Source organism: Mixophyes fleayi, chromosome 10 (genome assembly GCF_038048845.1).
Source record: "Mixophyes fleayi isolate aMixFle1 chromosome 10, aMixFle1.hap1, whole genome shotgun sequence".
NCBI classification, from domain to species: domain Eukaryota; kingdom Metazoa; phylum Chordata; class Amphibia; order Anura; family Limnodynastidae; genus Mixophyes; species Mixophyes fleayi.
Window position 1 is genome coordinate 6,641,058 of NC_134411.1, and position 16,826 is coordinate 6,657,883.

A 16,826-nucleotide genomic window follows, 5' to 3' on the forward strand; every position below is an offset into this window, starting at 1 on the left:
CAATATTCTTTCTTCAGTCACAACGACCCCAAACTATATCAGCAAGATCCGGCTTAACAGAACAAGAAACTCTTTACAATGGCTGCACTATGGTCTTCTATGGAAGACCATCTGCCACAGAATGAAATATATACAGACGCAAGATCTATTTATACTGTATGGGGATTTACCATGCTGTCAGAGGGGAACATCGTTCCCATGTTTCCCGGAGGGGGAAATCAAAAACTTGGCAAGTATGCACTAGATTTAATAGCATTAGGAGGGGGGCACCCTCTCCTAATGCCCCATCCTAACGCCGCCCGAACCACCGACTCAACAGGCGCTGACAGATACGTACCTGCTGCGCCTGTGTACTACAGCAGCCCTGTGCCCAAATTCAACAGGCAACGGACCTTGAGATCTGTGGCTTGAAAATTCGGGCACACACAAGGCCTAAATACAGGTGTCAAATTCTGAGCGTGGGATGCACTCAGAATGCATGCCATAATGAATCGGGCCCATAGAAAACACTCACAGTGTACATATCATTGCTTACATTGTGATTATCCCACATAAATAAAAAATATATAGCCATCTTCCCTCTGGAAACGCATAGAAAACACTCCAGTGTACATATCTATGCTTAAAAGGCCTTCATTTCACGTAAACAAAAATGATAGATCTGTTTTGCTAGAAGAAATCAATGCATGTAAATTTATTTGTAATTATTACATTTTATTACGTTATTTTTTTTATCAACAGGAATGTAAATTAAAGTGGAAATTATACTTGTTAAAATTATTTATAATTATTTTTAATTTATTGAAGTGTAAGAGTTGCTTTTTCTCTATTCTTATATCTCTAAAGCATTGGGTGAAAGAAAAAAGTTAGCGTCCCCTAAAGGCAGAAAATGTAACTGCAGGCAATCATCCCGATCACCCTGGAAACAGGGACAGTTGGATATTATGAAAAAATGTATTTTAACTAATTGCAGTGCTTTTAAAATGCACTTGTGCATCCTTAAATGGCAGATTTGGAAACCATAATCAGATTAATATATATTTTCGATGAATAAAAACAGCGGATGCCAGTACAAATGCGACATATAGCGCTGAAATGAAATAAAACATGATCAAACACTGTGAAATACTAATTTAAGTGAAAAATGAACGAGTATGATAGACTAAAAACACGACGTGAACACAATAACAAAGTAATGTAATACAATACGGCTTCACGATATGAATTTTTTGCCCATATTAATGATGGCCGCCCCTAAGCTTTTCGCGGCGCTGCCAGTTGTCGCGCTGAGCTTGGCTCGGCCCCATTGGCCGTTTACTGAAGAATGGGAACTGTTATCGTTGTCGCGCTTGTATGACGTCAAGGAAGGAAGATGGCGTCCCAGTGGAGGTTTCCGTCAGGAATTTCTAGAGGTTTAAATTTAAATTCATTAACTATGAGACTTAATATAGTAAATAGAATACATGGGGGGATTATGCGGGCGAAATTATGTGTAATTCGAGGAAATGTTCGAAAAGATGGGAGGTGCGATCTGTAGCACAATGCAATGTGGCTAGATACTGTACAGGCCATGCCAAGGGTTATATCACTCTGATTCCATGTAAAGTGCGAGCTTTGTTTTAATTTGGGTATAATGCAATGCCAATTATGGATGATGCAAAATGTGTATAAAAATCTCTTCTGTCTGCAGACTCCTCTTCTGTCTCTGGTCGTCATTCCCAGCCTTGTGATGTCCTTACTACGGAGGACTGTTCAGGTAGTGATGGTGAAAATGATGCTCCCAGAGATGATGCGGACCTTAACATGCCATCCTCCTGGATCGCAGCCCTAACTAAGCCCAATGCTTTTGCTACTTGGACTAGGCTGATAACAGCTGCAGAAAGAGCGGTAAGATTAAGCACCTTTTACTGTATCACACAACTATTTCCTTCTCACTGTCCAATTGGTGATGGACACCTGTTCTTAGATCTCCACATGTACACAAGCAGCAGCTATCTGGTTTTTATGGACTGCACATCAGTTTGAGTGTTTCTTTTCTCTTAGACGTATAGAACTAATTTTTCATTAATCCATTCTTGAATGTATCACAAAAATAAAATGTAAAAGCGCCATGTGATTATCAAATGCTCAAATAAAATCATCATTTATTTATAAAGCGCCACTGATTCCGCAGCGCTGTACAGAGAACTCACATCAGTCCCTGCCCCCATTAGAGCTTGCAGTATAAATTCCCTAACACACACACATACAGACAGAGACTAGGGTCAATTTTGATAGCAGCCAATTAACCTACTAGTATGTTTTTGGAGTGTGGGAGGAAACCGGAGCACCTGGAGGAAACCCACGCAAACACGGGGAGAACATACAAACTCCACACAGATAAGGCCATGGTTGGGAATTGAGCTCATGACCCCAGCGCTGTGAGGCAGAAGTGCTAACCACTTAGCCACCGTGCTGTACAAATGGCTGCTCTTTTCTCAGACACCTGTTCCAGGTATGCGTCTAAAATAAAAAATAGAGAGCCAAATAGTGTAGTATTATCAAAAGATTCCAATCAGCAGTTTAGTGCTCTAATTATATCCGCGTACCAAAATGAATGAATCATAAAGCTTATCTGCAGTGCTTGTTGTCTTCTTCATATAGTCAAATAGATTCCCTTCACAAGGATGCTACTTTAGTCACAAAAGAAAATAGAGGTATAATAGTGTAAAATGTTAGAGAACATAGAGGATGTTTAAATGTTTAAAAATGTGCAAATATTTACACCAATAAAGGCTTGTATGTTAAAGCTTGAAGTATCATACAATAGCCCAAATTCCAGAAACATTTTAAAATAAAAGATAAGTAAGGTAAATAAGCATAAAATTATAGTACATTGAGTGTACATTCAGATAAAACAAAACAGGTGATCTGCAATTAGTCCAAACAAGATCTCATCAACTGTGAGACATCCTCTGGCTAGGAAGGAAAAGCATTTTCAGCAGCAGCATGAAACTCCCATGCGGGCAGCAGTGTTCCCTTCATCATCATCATCATCATTTATTTATATAGCGCCACTAATTCCGCAGCGCTGTACAGAGAACTCATTCACATCAGTCCCTGCCCCATTGGAGCTTACAGTCTAAATTCCCTAATATAGACACACACCCCAATAAGTTTTTTAATTTATTCATTAGGTACTCTGATATAATTAGATCACTTCACCTCCGAATGGAAGCTTTTGATAATACTTTTTCTTGTTTGTCCATTCTTGAATGTGTTCATGTTTAGCAGTCTGATTGTGGACACTGATTTAGTTGGAAGTGCAGGCAGAGCTTTCATATGTCTACATAGCTATCTCTCCTTGACTCCCACAGAAAAACTTGCCAGCTTGTAGGAGAGCATACGATGCATTTCTCATGCAGTACCCACTTTCTCACATCTACTGGAGGAAGTATGCAGAAATAGTGCAGCAGCTTGGCTCTTCCGAAGAAACTGAAAAGGTACGTGTGACAGTATACAGGATACCACAAATTGGATAGTTGTTTGTATTCTTGAATTTCAGTGGTAAACTGCTGAATCTGTCACTGGATGTTGTTTAAGTAATACATATGAGTATTAATTTGCCTTTCTTGTAAGTCTACATATGGAATACACTAGTCCTTGCAATATATTAAACATACAGACATACTACACTGTCTACACTCTTCACTAAACACAAAATGCCTCCACACACGATAATTAAGATACAATAAGGCTCATTTACAAATCTGCAAATGTTTTTGTGTTGTATGCCTACTTACAAGTTCACCCATTTTTACAAGTAAGTGCATGGATGTATGGGCTAGGATGGTGGTATTTATAGAGGTGCATTTTGAGGAGTTGTGTGAATTGGGAGCAATCCTGGCTGAGTGCGGTTTAGCCACATGAGCCTATTTTTTCATATTCAAAAGAACATTTCTTTTTGCAAGATAAGATTATTTAAATGAGATACAGTATTGGAGTAAATGCTTTTTGGTTGGCGCGGCATTCAAAGTTTTGCTGGAGGGTGCACAGTGTCTTAAGTGGTCAAAATTGGACTTCTGTCGATACTTTCATTGGGATGCCTTTTGCATCTTCCAGTTGCACTTTTGTGGAAAAGCGGGTTTCTTAAAACACTTTAACCAATGTACTAAAAACATTCAAACCTAAAACAGTGGACTGCTTAATAAAGACAGTGCCGCTGTTCTCTATCTCTCACGATTAATTTAAGACATAAATGCAGCTAAACTTTGCAGTGTTTAAGGGGGAAAATGTAAAAGTTAAAGGGAAAAGACCTAATTTGGTAGTAGGTTGGACTTTGAATTATGGGGCAGTTCCATGTTGATTTTCCATGTGGTTCTTTCATCACTCTAGATCAGAATTTTATAACCCACAATACGATACAATACCCTGGTTATTTCATATCCGCCCCCCCCCCCCCCCCCCCCCCCGCCCTAAAGTCTCTGCCCCGCTGATTTCCTGCTCTTGACGACTCATGTTTTCCATGTGAATGTTCAGCGCTGCCATAGGAACTTTAGGATTATGATTGACACAGGATAATCGCTACCACCGTCAGTTGAAACAACTTTGATGTCATATATTGGCTGCACTGTGCTTTTTGCGTTCTGTTTCTCTGCCCAGTCATGAGGAATCCTAGAGCCTGGGACCATGTAGAGGTTTCCTGTGCTGGAAACAATGTAGGAACCACTTAAAAGTTGACTGAGTTTGGGAAAACACAGCAAAGGAAGCTTGGTGATTACAGTGTGTGTGTGTAAGTGAGTGCCACTGCCTGTATTTCTATGTACATACATGTGTGTCACTTTCTGATTGTTTTCCTGAGAAAGTGTGTATCTTTATCTAAGTCAGTATTTTTCCTCTGTGCGTATTTGTATATCTCCATGTATGTGTGTCTGTCTATACAAAAAACCATGTAACCCACTTGTGTACACATAAACACATTTACATCTTTAAATGTTTTATTCTATTGAGTCAAACTGATGTATTTAGTTTTATTTACATCTTTTTTTTTTTTTTTAGTTAAAGTAATATATTTCGCTTACTCAATCATCTCAACACACAGACAGATATTACTGTGTACTTAAATGTATTTCTACTTTCTGATATCATTTGTTGATAGTGTTCGTTTGATACAGCTTTTTGCCAGTTGTTGAACTTATGATCTGCATAATATAAGCAAAGGGATTTCAACGCTAGTTTATATGCACATGAACATATTTGTTCATGCACAATAATATTCTGTGACCTTTACATTTATACATGGGAGCAGGCCTTTCATACACAGGATTAACGGTGATGACATACTCACAAGGGCAGACATACACACACAGTATAAATGACACTAAACTGCTCCCAAAGGTGCAGAGATGCATACACACAGAATTAGATACTAAATTGTACACTCAGTCACACAGGGATAGCCGCAGTACACAGCGACGTAAGGTACAGACATAAAAAATAATTCATTGATGTACATACGTTCCATCTTCCGGGATGTGGTCAATTTTCCAATAATGCCGGACCCGCCGGCATTGCTCTTTAATGTCGGCATTGTGATTGTCGACATTTTGAAGCTGTCACCAGAATTGAAGTTTTGGCATTTAGCCGACTGACATTTTTATGTTGACAGAATAACTGCCAACATTTCCATTGTTGATAGTACGTACCCAACCCAACCTGCCATTGCTATGAGATGTTTACAAGGTCTTTTTGGGAGGCACCCTTATTTTGGGAGTATCAGGGTTAAAATAGGCATCTAAAATGAAAGCTTAAACAAAAAATATTGTATGTTGGAATGTGAATATATTATGGGTGACTGATTTTCTAATAGGCAACATTGAACCGAGACAGCTATTTTTTAAATTCGCACAATATATTTAGGGGAGTAGATCAAGGGGTTCATGACATTCGCAATCTGCGGTAAAATACAATTTTTGCACAAAAGCTAAAGATACTGTTTCAATCCTTCATACTATTACCAACATTTATGTGCATTTGCTGATAAATACACACATCCCCAGCTAGACCCATGTTTAGATCAAATCCAGTCACCTCCTTGCTGAAGGTAGGTAGTACTAAGATCTTCCCCTCACTATGGAGAAAGTATATCTAACTAGAACATCTTTTCCAAATTAAAAAACTGGTCCTTTATGACCTCATCATTGTACTATAAAAAAAATCACAATTATTTTTTTATAGCTGAATAATAGGAAACTTTTCAGTTTTTTTTTTTTGCCATCATATATGAATTGCCGCATCTTCAGGAATTAAAACCATATAATCTGTGTACAGAGCGTTGTATCTACCTTCTCCTCCATCCTCAACCCTCTAATACGCACATCCACTATGACTGCTCAAGTCAATGGTTTGATTTCCAGAGCAAGCAGTACTGGGGACAGTGGGTACCCCTGACGAGTGCCCTTTTTCAGTTGGAGGGGGTTAGTCATTCAGCAGGTAGTCCTCATCCTCTCCAGTGGGGCAGCAATACAGTAAACCCAGGTAAGTAAACCTTTCTCAAAACCAAAGTTTAAGGTCTTTGTGACACCATTGCTGCTCATCCTTCATTCTCGTGTGTGATTTGCAGATAGGTTAATATCTTCTATAGATTATCATTAGTAGATATGCCTGGCATAAACACTGTCTGATCTGGATTCATGATTTTGGCAATTATTTTATTAAGGCAAATATCCACATTTTTAGCCAATATCTTGCCGAGTTGTCAACGGTGATATTGGTCGGTGGGGTTCTGGGAGCTGTGGGGTTCTGGGAGCTGTGGGGTCTTGCAGCGTTTAGGTGATTATTAGTGCTTCAGGCAAAGACATAAAGCCCACTTAGCGTTCATCCACAGAGACCAGACTTACAATACAATGTCAGCTAGTATACATAAAGCATTCATTCTAGTGTCCTATTAAGCAGAGCTATCCACTGGTAAACACTTGATGTTTCAGAGGCTATCCAGGATCTTGCAATAATTACACTGATGGTTAAATGACGTCTATGAAGCATAAATAAGTGGACAGACCATAAGTTTACAGGGTGAGTGTAACAGTCTGGTCTCTGTGGATGAACTCTAAGGGATACATTTATCAAGTTGTGGGTTTGAAAAAGTGGAGATGTTGCCTATAAGTGGGTTTTATGTCTTGGTTAATCAAAATCTGGCTGTTTATTTACAAACAGATGTGACAAGCAACCATCTTATTGTGCAAACATGTAGATGTTTGTGTACAAGTCAAATATGTGTAATAATTGTATGTGAGAAGGGGAGGAAAATGTGGGGTTCAATCTAGGAATGGGACCAGCTATATATATGTTGCATTAATATGCAAAATTAAAATGATTTGATTAAAGAAAAAGGTCCTGGGATACACAATGATTGACAGACCTACAAACACTGGGGTACACATCTACATCAGTTAATGGATGTTCACAGACATATTCAATGAAAGGGACAGTAATTTGAGCACATAGCTAACAGTACTTATACAGATACGTAGGGATACTAGTACACAGCTTCAAGGGACATCAATATGTAAATAGTTATAGGGACACTTGCATAGGTATAATTGCAAGGACAAACAATCTGTGTAAACTAACATGGATACTGAGAGACAATGTTATGTTGTGTTCCTTTGGCCTTTACTGCCACCTTTGTCAGTTTCAGCATTACGCAACTAAGCAATCATTAAGTGATGATGCACTGACTTTCCATGTAAAAGAGAGTTGTATCACTTGTATTGTGAAACACCCAAGATACCTACCCCGCAATTCTTGTGACGTCATCTGCACTGTTAAAATGAAGTGCAAAGAGTTTTAATTTCCAGGCTTAAACCTTATGAGCTCTTCTACGCATGTAAAGGGCGACTGCGCCTTCATCTGAAGCACGGATTTACCCAGCCGGCTCTCCTGACTCGATCAGTGTTCTCTCCACAAGAAGTTGGGGAGGTCCTGGAGAGCTGGATGAGTGTTTGGGACCTGCCCAGCAACAATCAAGATGGTGATTCAAAAGAAAAGAAGAGAAAAAGGCAAGTTTTATCTTTCCCAATAGTGCAGTCCAGGTGGAACACATAACAAACATATTCAGTATAATGAAGGATAAACCTTAATACAGCACATTGAGTTCTAAAAAATTATGTAAAGAAGTGCTTTATTAAAACACGGGGACTTGCTTAGAAACAGGAATGAAGTATATTCTCAGAAGTGTTGTTTGGTAAAATGCAGTGTAAAACAACAGAAAAGGGGGAGATGGTGGATGCACTGGGGTAATGTGAATGTACGAGTTGCTGAGTGAAGAGGCGTTAACCCCTAATGAGCTATAGAAAAGGGGGGTTTCGCTTAGCGCTCAAGTACATGCGTGGAATGGGTGGGTACAGTACATGAAGGGTGCTGTATAGGGCGGTGGGAAATTCAACCAAGGTGGGTCTGAATCAAGATTAATCTGGATGGCTGTGTGGAATGGGTGGGTAAAACAACAGAAATAATAGTTCTTGTTTTCTTTAAAAAAAATAAATAAAAAAAAATATTTGTCATGAGATTTTCACTAAGTTAATCACTATTTTCACTGTTTTTGTTTTTTTTGTATTTTGCTTACCGTAGAGTGTCATATATATTTTATTTTTTTTCTTCAGCAGCAACAGGGAACACAAACAGTGTTTTATATTTGTTCTTTCACCTTTTGTATTTATTTATTTATTTATTTGTTGTCTTAAATTTAAAAAAAAAACTGAGTAAAGGTTTTCAGTGGGGCATTTTTTTTTAAATTTCTTTAAACTTTCAACAGTTCTGGGAATACCCTCAATGAGTCTTAGTACATATATGCATTGGGACTAATGGGCTTATAAATATTTAAAGAAATGTTTGTGAAATATGTATATATAATTAATTACACTACTAACCTGTTCATTATTGTAATTTCATAGTTTTTTAAAAAAAATATATATAAATATTTTCGAGTAGACCATTAATTTCTTCTGCCTATATGTCATATTAATGTATATAATAAGGGAGTTGTGTTATACATGTGGAAAGAAAACATAAATAATACATTTAAAAATAGACCTAAACAAGAAAAGTACACTTCTTGTTTATTAAATATGAATGTAGTATTTCTGCATTACTATCGTTCTTGAATGTTTGCTTACAAAAACATCATTCTACCATTAGAGCAATGCTGTGTGATGGCAGATGGTAGAGTGCCACTTCCAAAGCAGGATTGTATGTGTACTAACATTTCTGCTCTGTACAGATCTTTAATCGTGCCGTGAAGTCAAACCCACTCAATGGCACTTTGTGGACAAGCTACATCATGCACGTGAAAAACAGCATGGATATGACCCTCCCGAAGTCTCTGGAGAAATTAGATGGGTAAGACAGAAATGGGCTGTAGATAGATGTTTTGTACCCCAACCCCAGTTGTTCAGGATGAAATGGGATGTGATAGGGGGTGGACATTTCTGTTAATATGAAATCAGTTTGGCTGTGATTGATAAAGTTGTATTGATGACAGTGTTTGTGTGTGGAAGTGATCAAATGGTTATTATATTGTTAGTCATTATTGTAAAATTTTTAAGGTTCTAAACATTTGGTCACTCATTAGACTGAAATGTGTATTGCCATACAATTAAATTGATACAATCCTATGTATGTGCATGATCTCTCCCTTGAATGATCAAACTTTGTGTATGAACAACAGATTGTCAGTTGCCCAGTTTCTTCTCTCAAGAGTTAACTTGCTAACACTTTCATGGCTCTATTTATGGGAACATATATCTGATTTGGGTGGTTATCACTTGTGTATGCATAATTGAAGATTCTTTTCCTAGCCTGTTATGTTCCTCTTATTTGTTTTTGCATGTGTCCACCTGGTGTCTGTTTTGATAGGTAGCAGTGCATTTCTTTTTGTACTTTTAAGCAGGCCAGGAAGACTTCTTCCACCTCTGCCCCTGTGACCAGCCAGCCAAAGTGCATTCCGCACTTAAAGTTTTTTTACTATTGTAATTTACGTGCAATGAATGGTATTGATGTCTTCTGTATAATAAATTACCCTTCTTATGTTGCCATTGTTTTCAATTTGGAGTACCCTGTTGTTCACAAGTGCAATAATGCCTGTAGATTTGCCACCCAAAACAATTGTCTCTAAACATTTTATTCCCCCTCCATGGACTTTTTCTCAGTGGAGTTTTCACAGCGTTTTGAAGACAAGTATGGGCATATCTGCACTTTTGAGCAATATTAGTGAATTATCCCTCAAAATGTATTTAAAATAGTATCTGCGGTGTGTTAAACTGGTTGTAAGGACTCTGTGCAGCCTCTTTTCTTTTCTGCTGGGTCATTTTTATTATTATCATCATAGATTTGTAAGGCGCCACAATGCTCTGCAGCGCCATACAGTATGGTAGACATAATAAATGCAGACATAAAATCAAAGGGTATGGAGGACCCTGCTCATTAGAGAGCTTACATTCTAAGGGGTGGAGGGCACAGCTGAAACAAGAGGAGCAAATGTAGTTCACAGTGGAGATTGGAACAGTTGTGAGGGTGCATTAGTGTAAATAATGTTATCGGGGATAAGGTCACCTCTAAAAAAGAGATAGGTTTTCAAAGAGCGTCTAAAGATTTGAAGGCTGTGGGAAAGTCTGATTGGGCATGGTAGGGAATTGCATAAGTAGGGAGCAGCACGGGAGAAGTCTTGTAGACGGGAGTGAGAGGTGGTTACCAGAGATTAGACAAGGTGCAGGTCAGAGGTAGATCTAAGAGGACGGGAGGGAGAGCATTTTGATATGAGATTTGAGATGTATGCAGGAGTAGTTTTGTTGATGAGGGCTTTGTAGGTAAGGGTGAGTAATTTAAATTTGATTCTGGTGGACACCGGGAGGCAGTGTAGGGTTTTACAAAGTGGAGTAGGCTCTAGTCTGCCCACTGCCTTCTATGTACCACTGGTGAATACTGGAGTCTTTAGTTACTGTACATACACATCCCTGTCTTTTTGCAATGTATCGAAAGAACCCACAGCTGTGACTGTACTGCTATTTTTGGGTGCTTATCCTGCATGGTTGTGTCCTTTAAACATTAAATCTGCATAACTGCCATGTGTGTTACACTTTTGAAAATAAACAAATCTGAATTAACTGTCTAGCAAGCCATGGTGACATTTGGGGCAGTTAAATGGTGAGGACTGAAATTAAGCAGTTGTCCAGCCAATGCTGAGAATGACTGCTCTCCAATTGTAGAGATAATTGGATTGTGCAGTGAAGGGGCTTGTTGTTTGCATGCGATTGGAAGGTAATGCAGCTAAGCAATATTGTGCTGCCTACACCAACCTCATGTCATAATAGCCCCTTTCAGATTTCCTGGGACTCCACCTATGGAGTTCTAACCTTTTAGTTATGCCTAGTTGTATTTCATTATTTTTGGGCATTGTTGAACTGGTATCACCAGATCTGATTCTTAATTTAGTCTAAGCAATATCTAGGCTACACTTAGTTTACTAAATGATTACGTCATTTAATAAATACTTGTCTTCAAAGTGCTCTTGAGTTGTCACTGAGTAGCACCACTATGCATAAAAACTGCGCAGTGACTACATAAATACCTCACATCTTACAATGACCAAAATAGTTATTCTGGAATCTCCCCGTGTTTGCGTGGGTTTCCTCCAGGTGCTCCGGTTTCATCCCACACTGCAAAAACATACTGGTAGGTTAATTGGCTGCTATCAAATTGACCCTAATGTGTGTGTGTGTGTGTTAGGGAATTCAGACTGTAAGCACCAATGGGGCAGGGACTGATGTGAGTGAGTTCTCTGTACAGCGCTGCGGAATTAGGAGCACTATATAAATAGCTGATGATGGTAATGACTTTATATGTATTTGCCTTATTTTCTATTAGTGTTTTAAGTGATTCAGAATTAATTGGAAGTTTAATATATGCCAGTTGCTTACAGTTATTATTTGTATACTGTATTGAATATTTAATAGAATTCATTGTTACATTTTGTTTTCATTTTTTAATGCAGTATTTATTTATTTTTAACATGTTACAGAAGTTTTCATGCTTTTAAATGGCACCTGGATAGCTTCATCCCAAGCTAAAACTGTAATATGTAATTATGTGAGATAAATAAAAGAAGAAAATCTCATTTAGCTGTGCCTTCCCAGCCTTGAATTCCTAACCCAGCAGTAGTCCCAGTAGGAGATCTTCTCTCCTGCAAAGGGAAGGCTTCATTCAAACTCCTAGCTGTGTTGCACAGTGCATGAAAGTGAGATATTCATCCATTTATTTATCCCACAATAATTAATAGTTATGCTTTAATCCCTATTGCCGTTTTATGTATTTAGCTTGTTTATATTAACATTTATGTTAATGTATACCTTGATGATTCAGTAAAACCAACGATTTAAAAATGTGATTAGCATAATGTTATAGGTTGTTGCTCTCCATTTTTACAGACTAACATGTTGTTAGTTCAAAACTCTTAGGGCTAGATTTACTAAACTGCGGGTTTGAAAAAGTGGGGATGTTGCCTATAGCAACCAATCAGATTCTAGCTTTCATTTATTTAGTACCTTCTACAAAATGATAGCTAGAATCTGATTGGTTGCTTATGGCAACATACCCACTTTTTCAAACCCGCAGCTTAGTAAATATAGCCCTTAGTGTTTCTTTAATCCCTTGTGATATTTGCAGGTTTGTTTTTACTGTTTTATAAAAGTGTGAGCTTCCTAAGTATTGTTTTTCATAGGACCCAGATCAAGTGTGGACATCTCCTTTGGGACCAATGGGTTTATGTTTTATTTATACAATATATTTAATTGCTGTTGGCTACAAGTACAGGCATGGGATCTATTGCCTGGAAAACCCGTAATGAAGAAAATTGATCAAATGATAAAGTGAAATTATTGCTTCTGTTCAGTAACTTTGACCTAGGGTTTCTTCCAACATTCACTGTAAGGAACGGAGCACTGATTAGTCATTGAATTCAGGGGACAGGGTGGGGGCATTTTTTTCCATCTAATTTAATATAATACTCTAGACATGATGCTCCAAATTAAAAAAATCTATTCTATTTCCTGAAATGGATCCGATATAATAGATTCTTCACGTGTATCACTTTTATTAAATACATCAGTTAATAAATTAGATTAATATATTATTAATGGCACTGTACATATTTGTTATAAAACAATCGTTTTGCAAAAGTGGGTATATTGAAAATGGAAAAGAGGTCCGTGTGTGTGTGTGTGTGTGTGTGCGTATATATATATATATATATATATATATATATATATATATATATATATATATATATATATATATATATATATATATATATATATATATATATATATATATATATATATGCCTTAAGCATTAGTTTAATACTCTAAAACCACTGCCTTTCAAGTTGGTTGTCTTTGAGTTTCTACTTTTGTTTTAGAAATGATTTGGAGTATTTGTGCTCAGGCTTTACACTTCTCCTTTTCCCCTATTTATGAGTACTTGTATACTGTTAAACATTTTTTGCTTTTAATGTTTATTACTGTGATTACAATTGTCATTGTATATAACATTAAAAATGTTCAATACAAATGTAAATGAAACTTTTTTTTTCAAAGTGCCACCGACTTTTGACAGCTGTTGTCTAATAAACTGTTAAGTACACAACTACGTTCATCTGCCAAGCAGTGGGTTAAAGTGCTCAGTGCCACATGGGACTAATCATATGTTTGTTTTATATACATACTTATATGTGTGTGTATGTATATATTTATATAGATATATTACTGTGCAAAAGATTTAGGCAGATGCAAAGAAAATACTGCAAAGTAAGAATGCTTTAAAAAAAAGAGAAGTATTAATAATTTTTATCAATTAACCAAATGCAAAGTGAATGAACAGAAGAGAAATCTAAATTTAAATCAATATTTGGTATGACCACCCTCTACCTTCAAAACGGCATCAATGCATCAATTTTTCTGGGCACACTTGCACAGTTTTTGAAGGAATTTGGCAGGGAGATTGTTCCAAACATCTTGGAGAACTAACCACAGATATTCTGTGGATATAGGCTTGCTCAAATCCTTGTCTCTTCATGTAATCCCAGACAGACTCGATGATGTTGAGATCAGGGCTCTGTGGGGGCCATATCATCACTCCCAGGACTCCTTGTTCTTCTTTATGATGAAGATAGTTCTTAATGACATTGACTGTATGTTTTGGGTCCTTGTCCTGCTGCAGAATAAATTTGGAACCTGATGGCATTGCATGATGGATAAGTACCTGTCTGTATTTCTCAGCATTGAGGACACAATCCTGACCAAATCCCCAACTCCATTTGCTGAAATGCAGCCCCAAACTTGTAGGAAACCTCCACCATGCTTCACTGTTGATTGCAGACACTCGTTATTGTACCGCTCTCCAGCCCTTCAGCAAACAAAGCGCCCTATGTTACAGCCAAATATTTAAAATTTGGACTCATCAGTCCAAATCATCTGCTGCCATTTTTCTGCACCCCAGTTCCTATGCTTTCGTGCATAGTCGAGTCGTTTGACCTTGTTTCCACCTCAAAGGTTGTCTTTTTGGCCACAATACTTCCATGAAGACCACTTCTGGCCAGTCTTCTCCGAACAGTAGATGGGTGTACCTGGGTTCCACTGTTTTTTTTCCAGGGCTGGAGAGCGGTACAATAATGAGTGTCTGCAGACAACAGTGAAGCATGGTGGAGGTTCCTTGCAAGTTTGGGGCTGCATTTCAGCAAATGGAGTTGGGGATTTGGTCAGGATTAATGGTGTTCTCAATGCTGAGAAATGCAGGCAGGTACTTACCCATCATGTAATACCATCAGGGAGGCATCTGGTTCCAAATTAATTCTGCAGCAGGACAAGGACCCTAAGCATACAACCAATGTCATTAAGAACTATCTTCATCATAAAGAAGAACAAGGAGTCCTGGGAGTGATGATATGGCCCCCACAGAGCTCTGATCTCAACATCATTGAGTCTGTCTGGGATTACATGAAGAGATGGAAGGATTTGAGCTAGCCTATATCCACAGAATATCTGTGGTTAGTTCTCCAAGATGTTTGGAACAATCTCCCTGCCGAATTCCTTCAAAAACTGTGCAAGTGTACCCAGAAAAATTGATGCTGTTTTGAAGGTAAAGGGTGGTCACACTAAATATTGATTTGATTTAGATTTTTCTTCTGTTCATTAACTTTGCATTTTGTTAATTGATAAAAAATAAACTTATAATACTTATTTTTGAAAGCATTCTTACTTGCAGCATTTATTCCTATATATGTATTACAGAAAATCCCCTGTACACACCTTTAGTAGGACACTAAAGAACAGTTAGACTCACATCACTGGGGTCATGAGTTCAATTCCTGACCATGGCCTTATCTTTGTGGATTTTGTATGTTTTCCCTGTGTTTGCATGGGTTTCCTTCAGGTGTTCCTGTTTCCCTCCACTCTCCAAAAATATAATAGTAGGTTAATTGGCTGCTATTAAATTGACCTTAGAGTGTGTGTGTGTGTGTGTGTGTGTGTGTGTGTGTGTTAGGGAATTTAGACTGTAAGCTCCAATGGGGCAGGGACTGATGTGAGTGAGTTCTCTGTACAGCGCTGCAGAATTAGTGGCAGCTATATAAAATAGCTGATGATGGGATTGTTTGTTTGCTGGTAGTAAATTAGACACTGTTATCTTTTATCAGTTCCTATGCTAATATAAATATTATTCTAACATAAGTCATACTAGGTTTGCTCATGCATGTCATTGGAAGACAGTTGTGGGCACTAAAGAGTTAATTCAGCTCCTTTGCATGCCCTTCCCCAGACATGATTTTTGTCTGTTTTTCTTTGTTTGGCTTATTATCTTTTAATTCTACCTTTGACCACAAGTAGTATCCCACCTCCATCTACCAGTCAAGTGGGGCCCCTGCACTGTACAGGAGGGCTACCAAAGAAATTATTATTTTGGAGGAGTCCTCTTGAAGAGACTTCTGGTGGCATCCCTGCTATCCTGCAGGAGGGTCACGAAAGAAGAATTTGTCGTATGAGTTAGAGTGGGGGAGGCAAGTATATCTTGGAGTAACTGGTATTCCCTGATGGCTTGACTGTATCCATTCCCTCTGCTAAACCAAACCAGTGGTGCTTATGTAGATTAATCATTTTTACAGCCATGCCATGGTCTCGCTTTGCCAAAAGCATTATGGATTCAAGACAACCCCTATTTTGTATCTCCTGTGGCTTGTGCTGAAACGCACAGGGTCATGCTGTACTCTACTCAGGTTCACTCTGTGTTGTACCATTTTATATTGTATTGATAAGTGTTGCCACTTTGTGGTATGAAGTACTGGATTCAATGCATTGTGTCATTTATGTTGCTTTTCTGACAATGTTACAGTTTGAGACTGGATGATGTAATATTAGCCTGCTGTCTTTTTATCTCTGAGCCTTTTTTTTTGTATTGCTGTGTGGTTATATCAGGGATCTGTGTCTTCTATTTTCAGTACGAACTGCATTTTTGGCAACTGAGTGAGAATGGAGAAAGTATGTGTGCTCTATTGACTAGTTGAGCAGCTCATAAGCACAGTTTGTTCATCATACTAGTGCATTTTTCTATTTATCATTTTTGTTAAAAGTCTTTGATGTGACTATTTTTACGAAGATATTATTTTTGCTGTTTGGACCCTTGGCTATTCCCCAGGTTTCTGTGGCTCTTTGGTGTTAGCCTGATCTAGTGTTTGCTTTTCATCCTTCACTGCTCTCCATCCTCATTCTATAGCCTTGCTGGATTTCAGCTTTCGGTTAAGG

The 16,826-nt window shown here is 38.0% G+C and overlaps 1 protein-coding gene across 1 annotated transcript in view; it reads left to right on the top strand.

Annotated features, from left to right (window-relative positions):
* The first annotated feature begins 1,346 nt into the window (after positions 1–1,346).
* The window catches only part of LOC142103646 (pre-mRNA-processing factor 39-like), a 39,871-nt gene continuing 24,391 nt past the window's right edge, over positions 1,347–16,826 (top strand). Inside the window, exons 1-4 of the mRNA XM_075187751.1 lie at positions 1,347–1,412; positions 1,691–1,887; positions 3,357–3,482; positions 9,260–9,378. Coding sequence (XP_075043852.1) covers positions 1,373–1,412; positions 1,691–1,887; positions 3,357–3,482; positions 9,260–9,378 — 482 coding nt within the window. The 5' untranslated portion in view covers positions 1,347–1,372. The remainder of the gene's footprint in view (positions 1,413–1,690; positions 1,888–3,356; positions 3,483–9,259; positions 9,379–16,826) is intronic.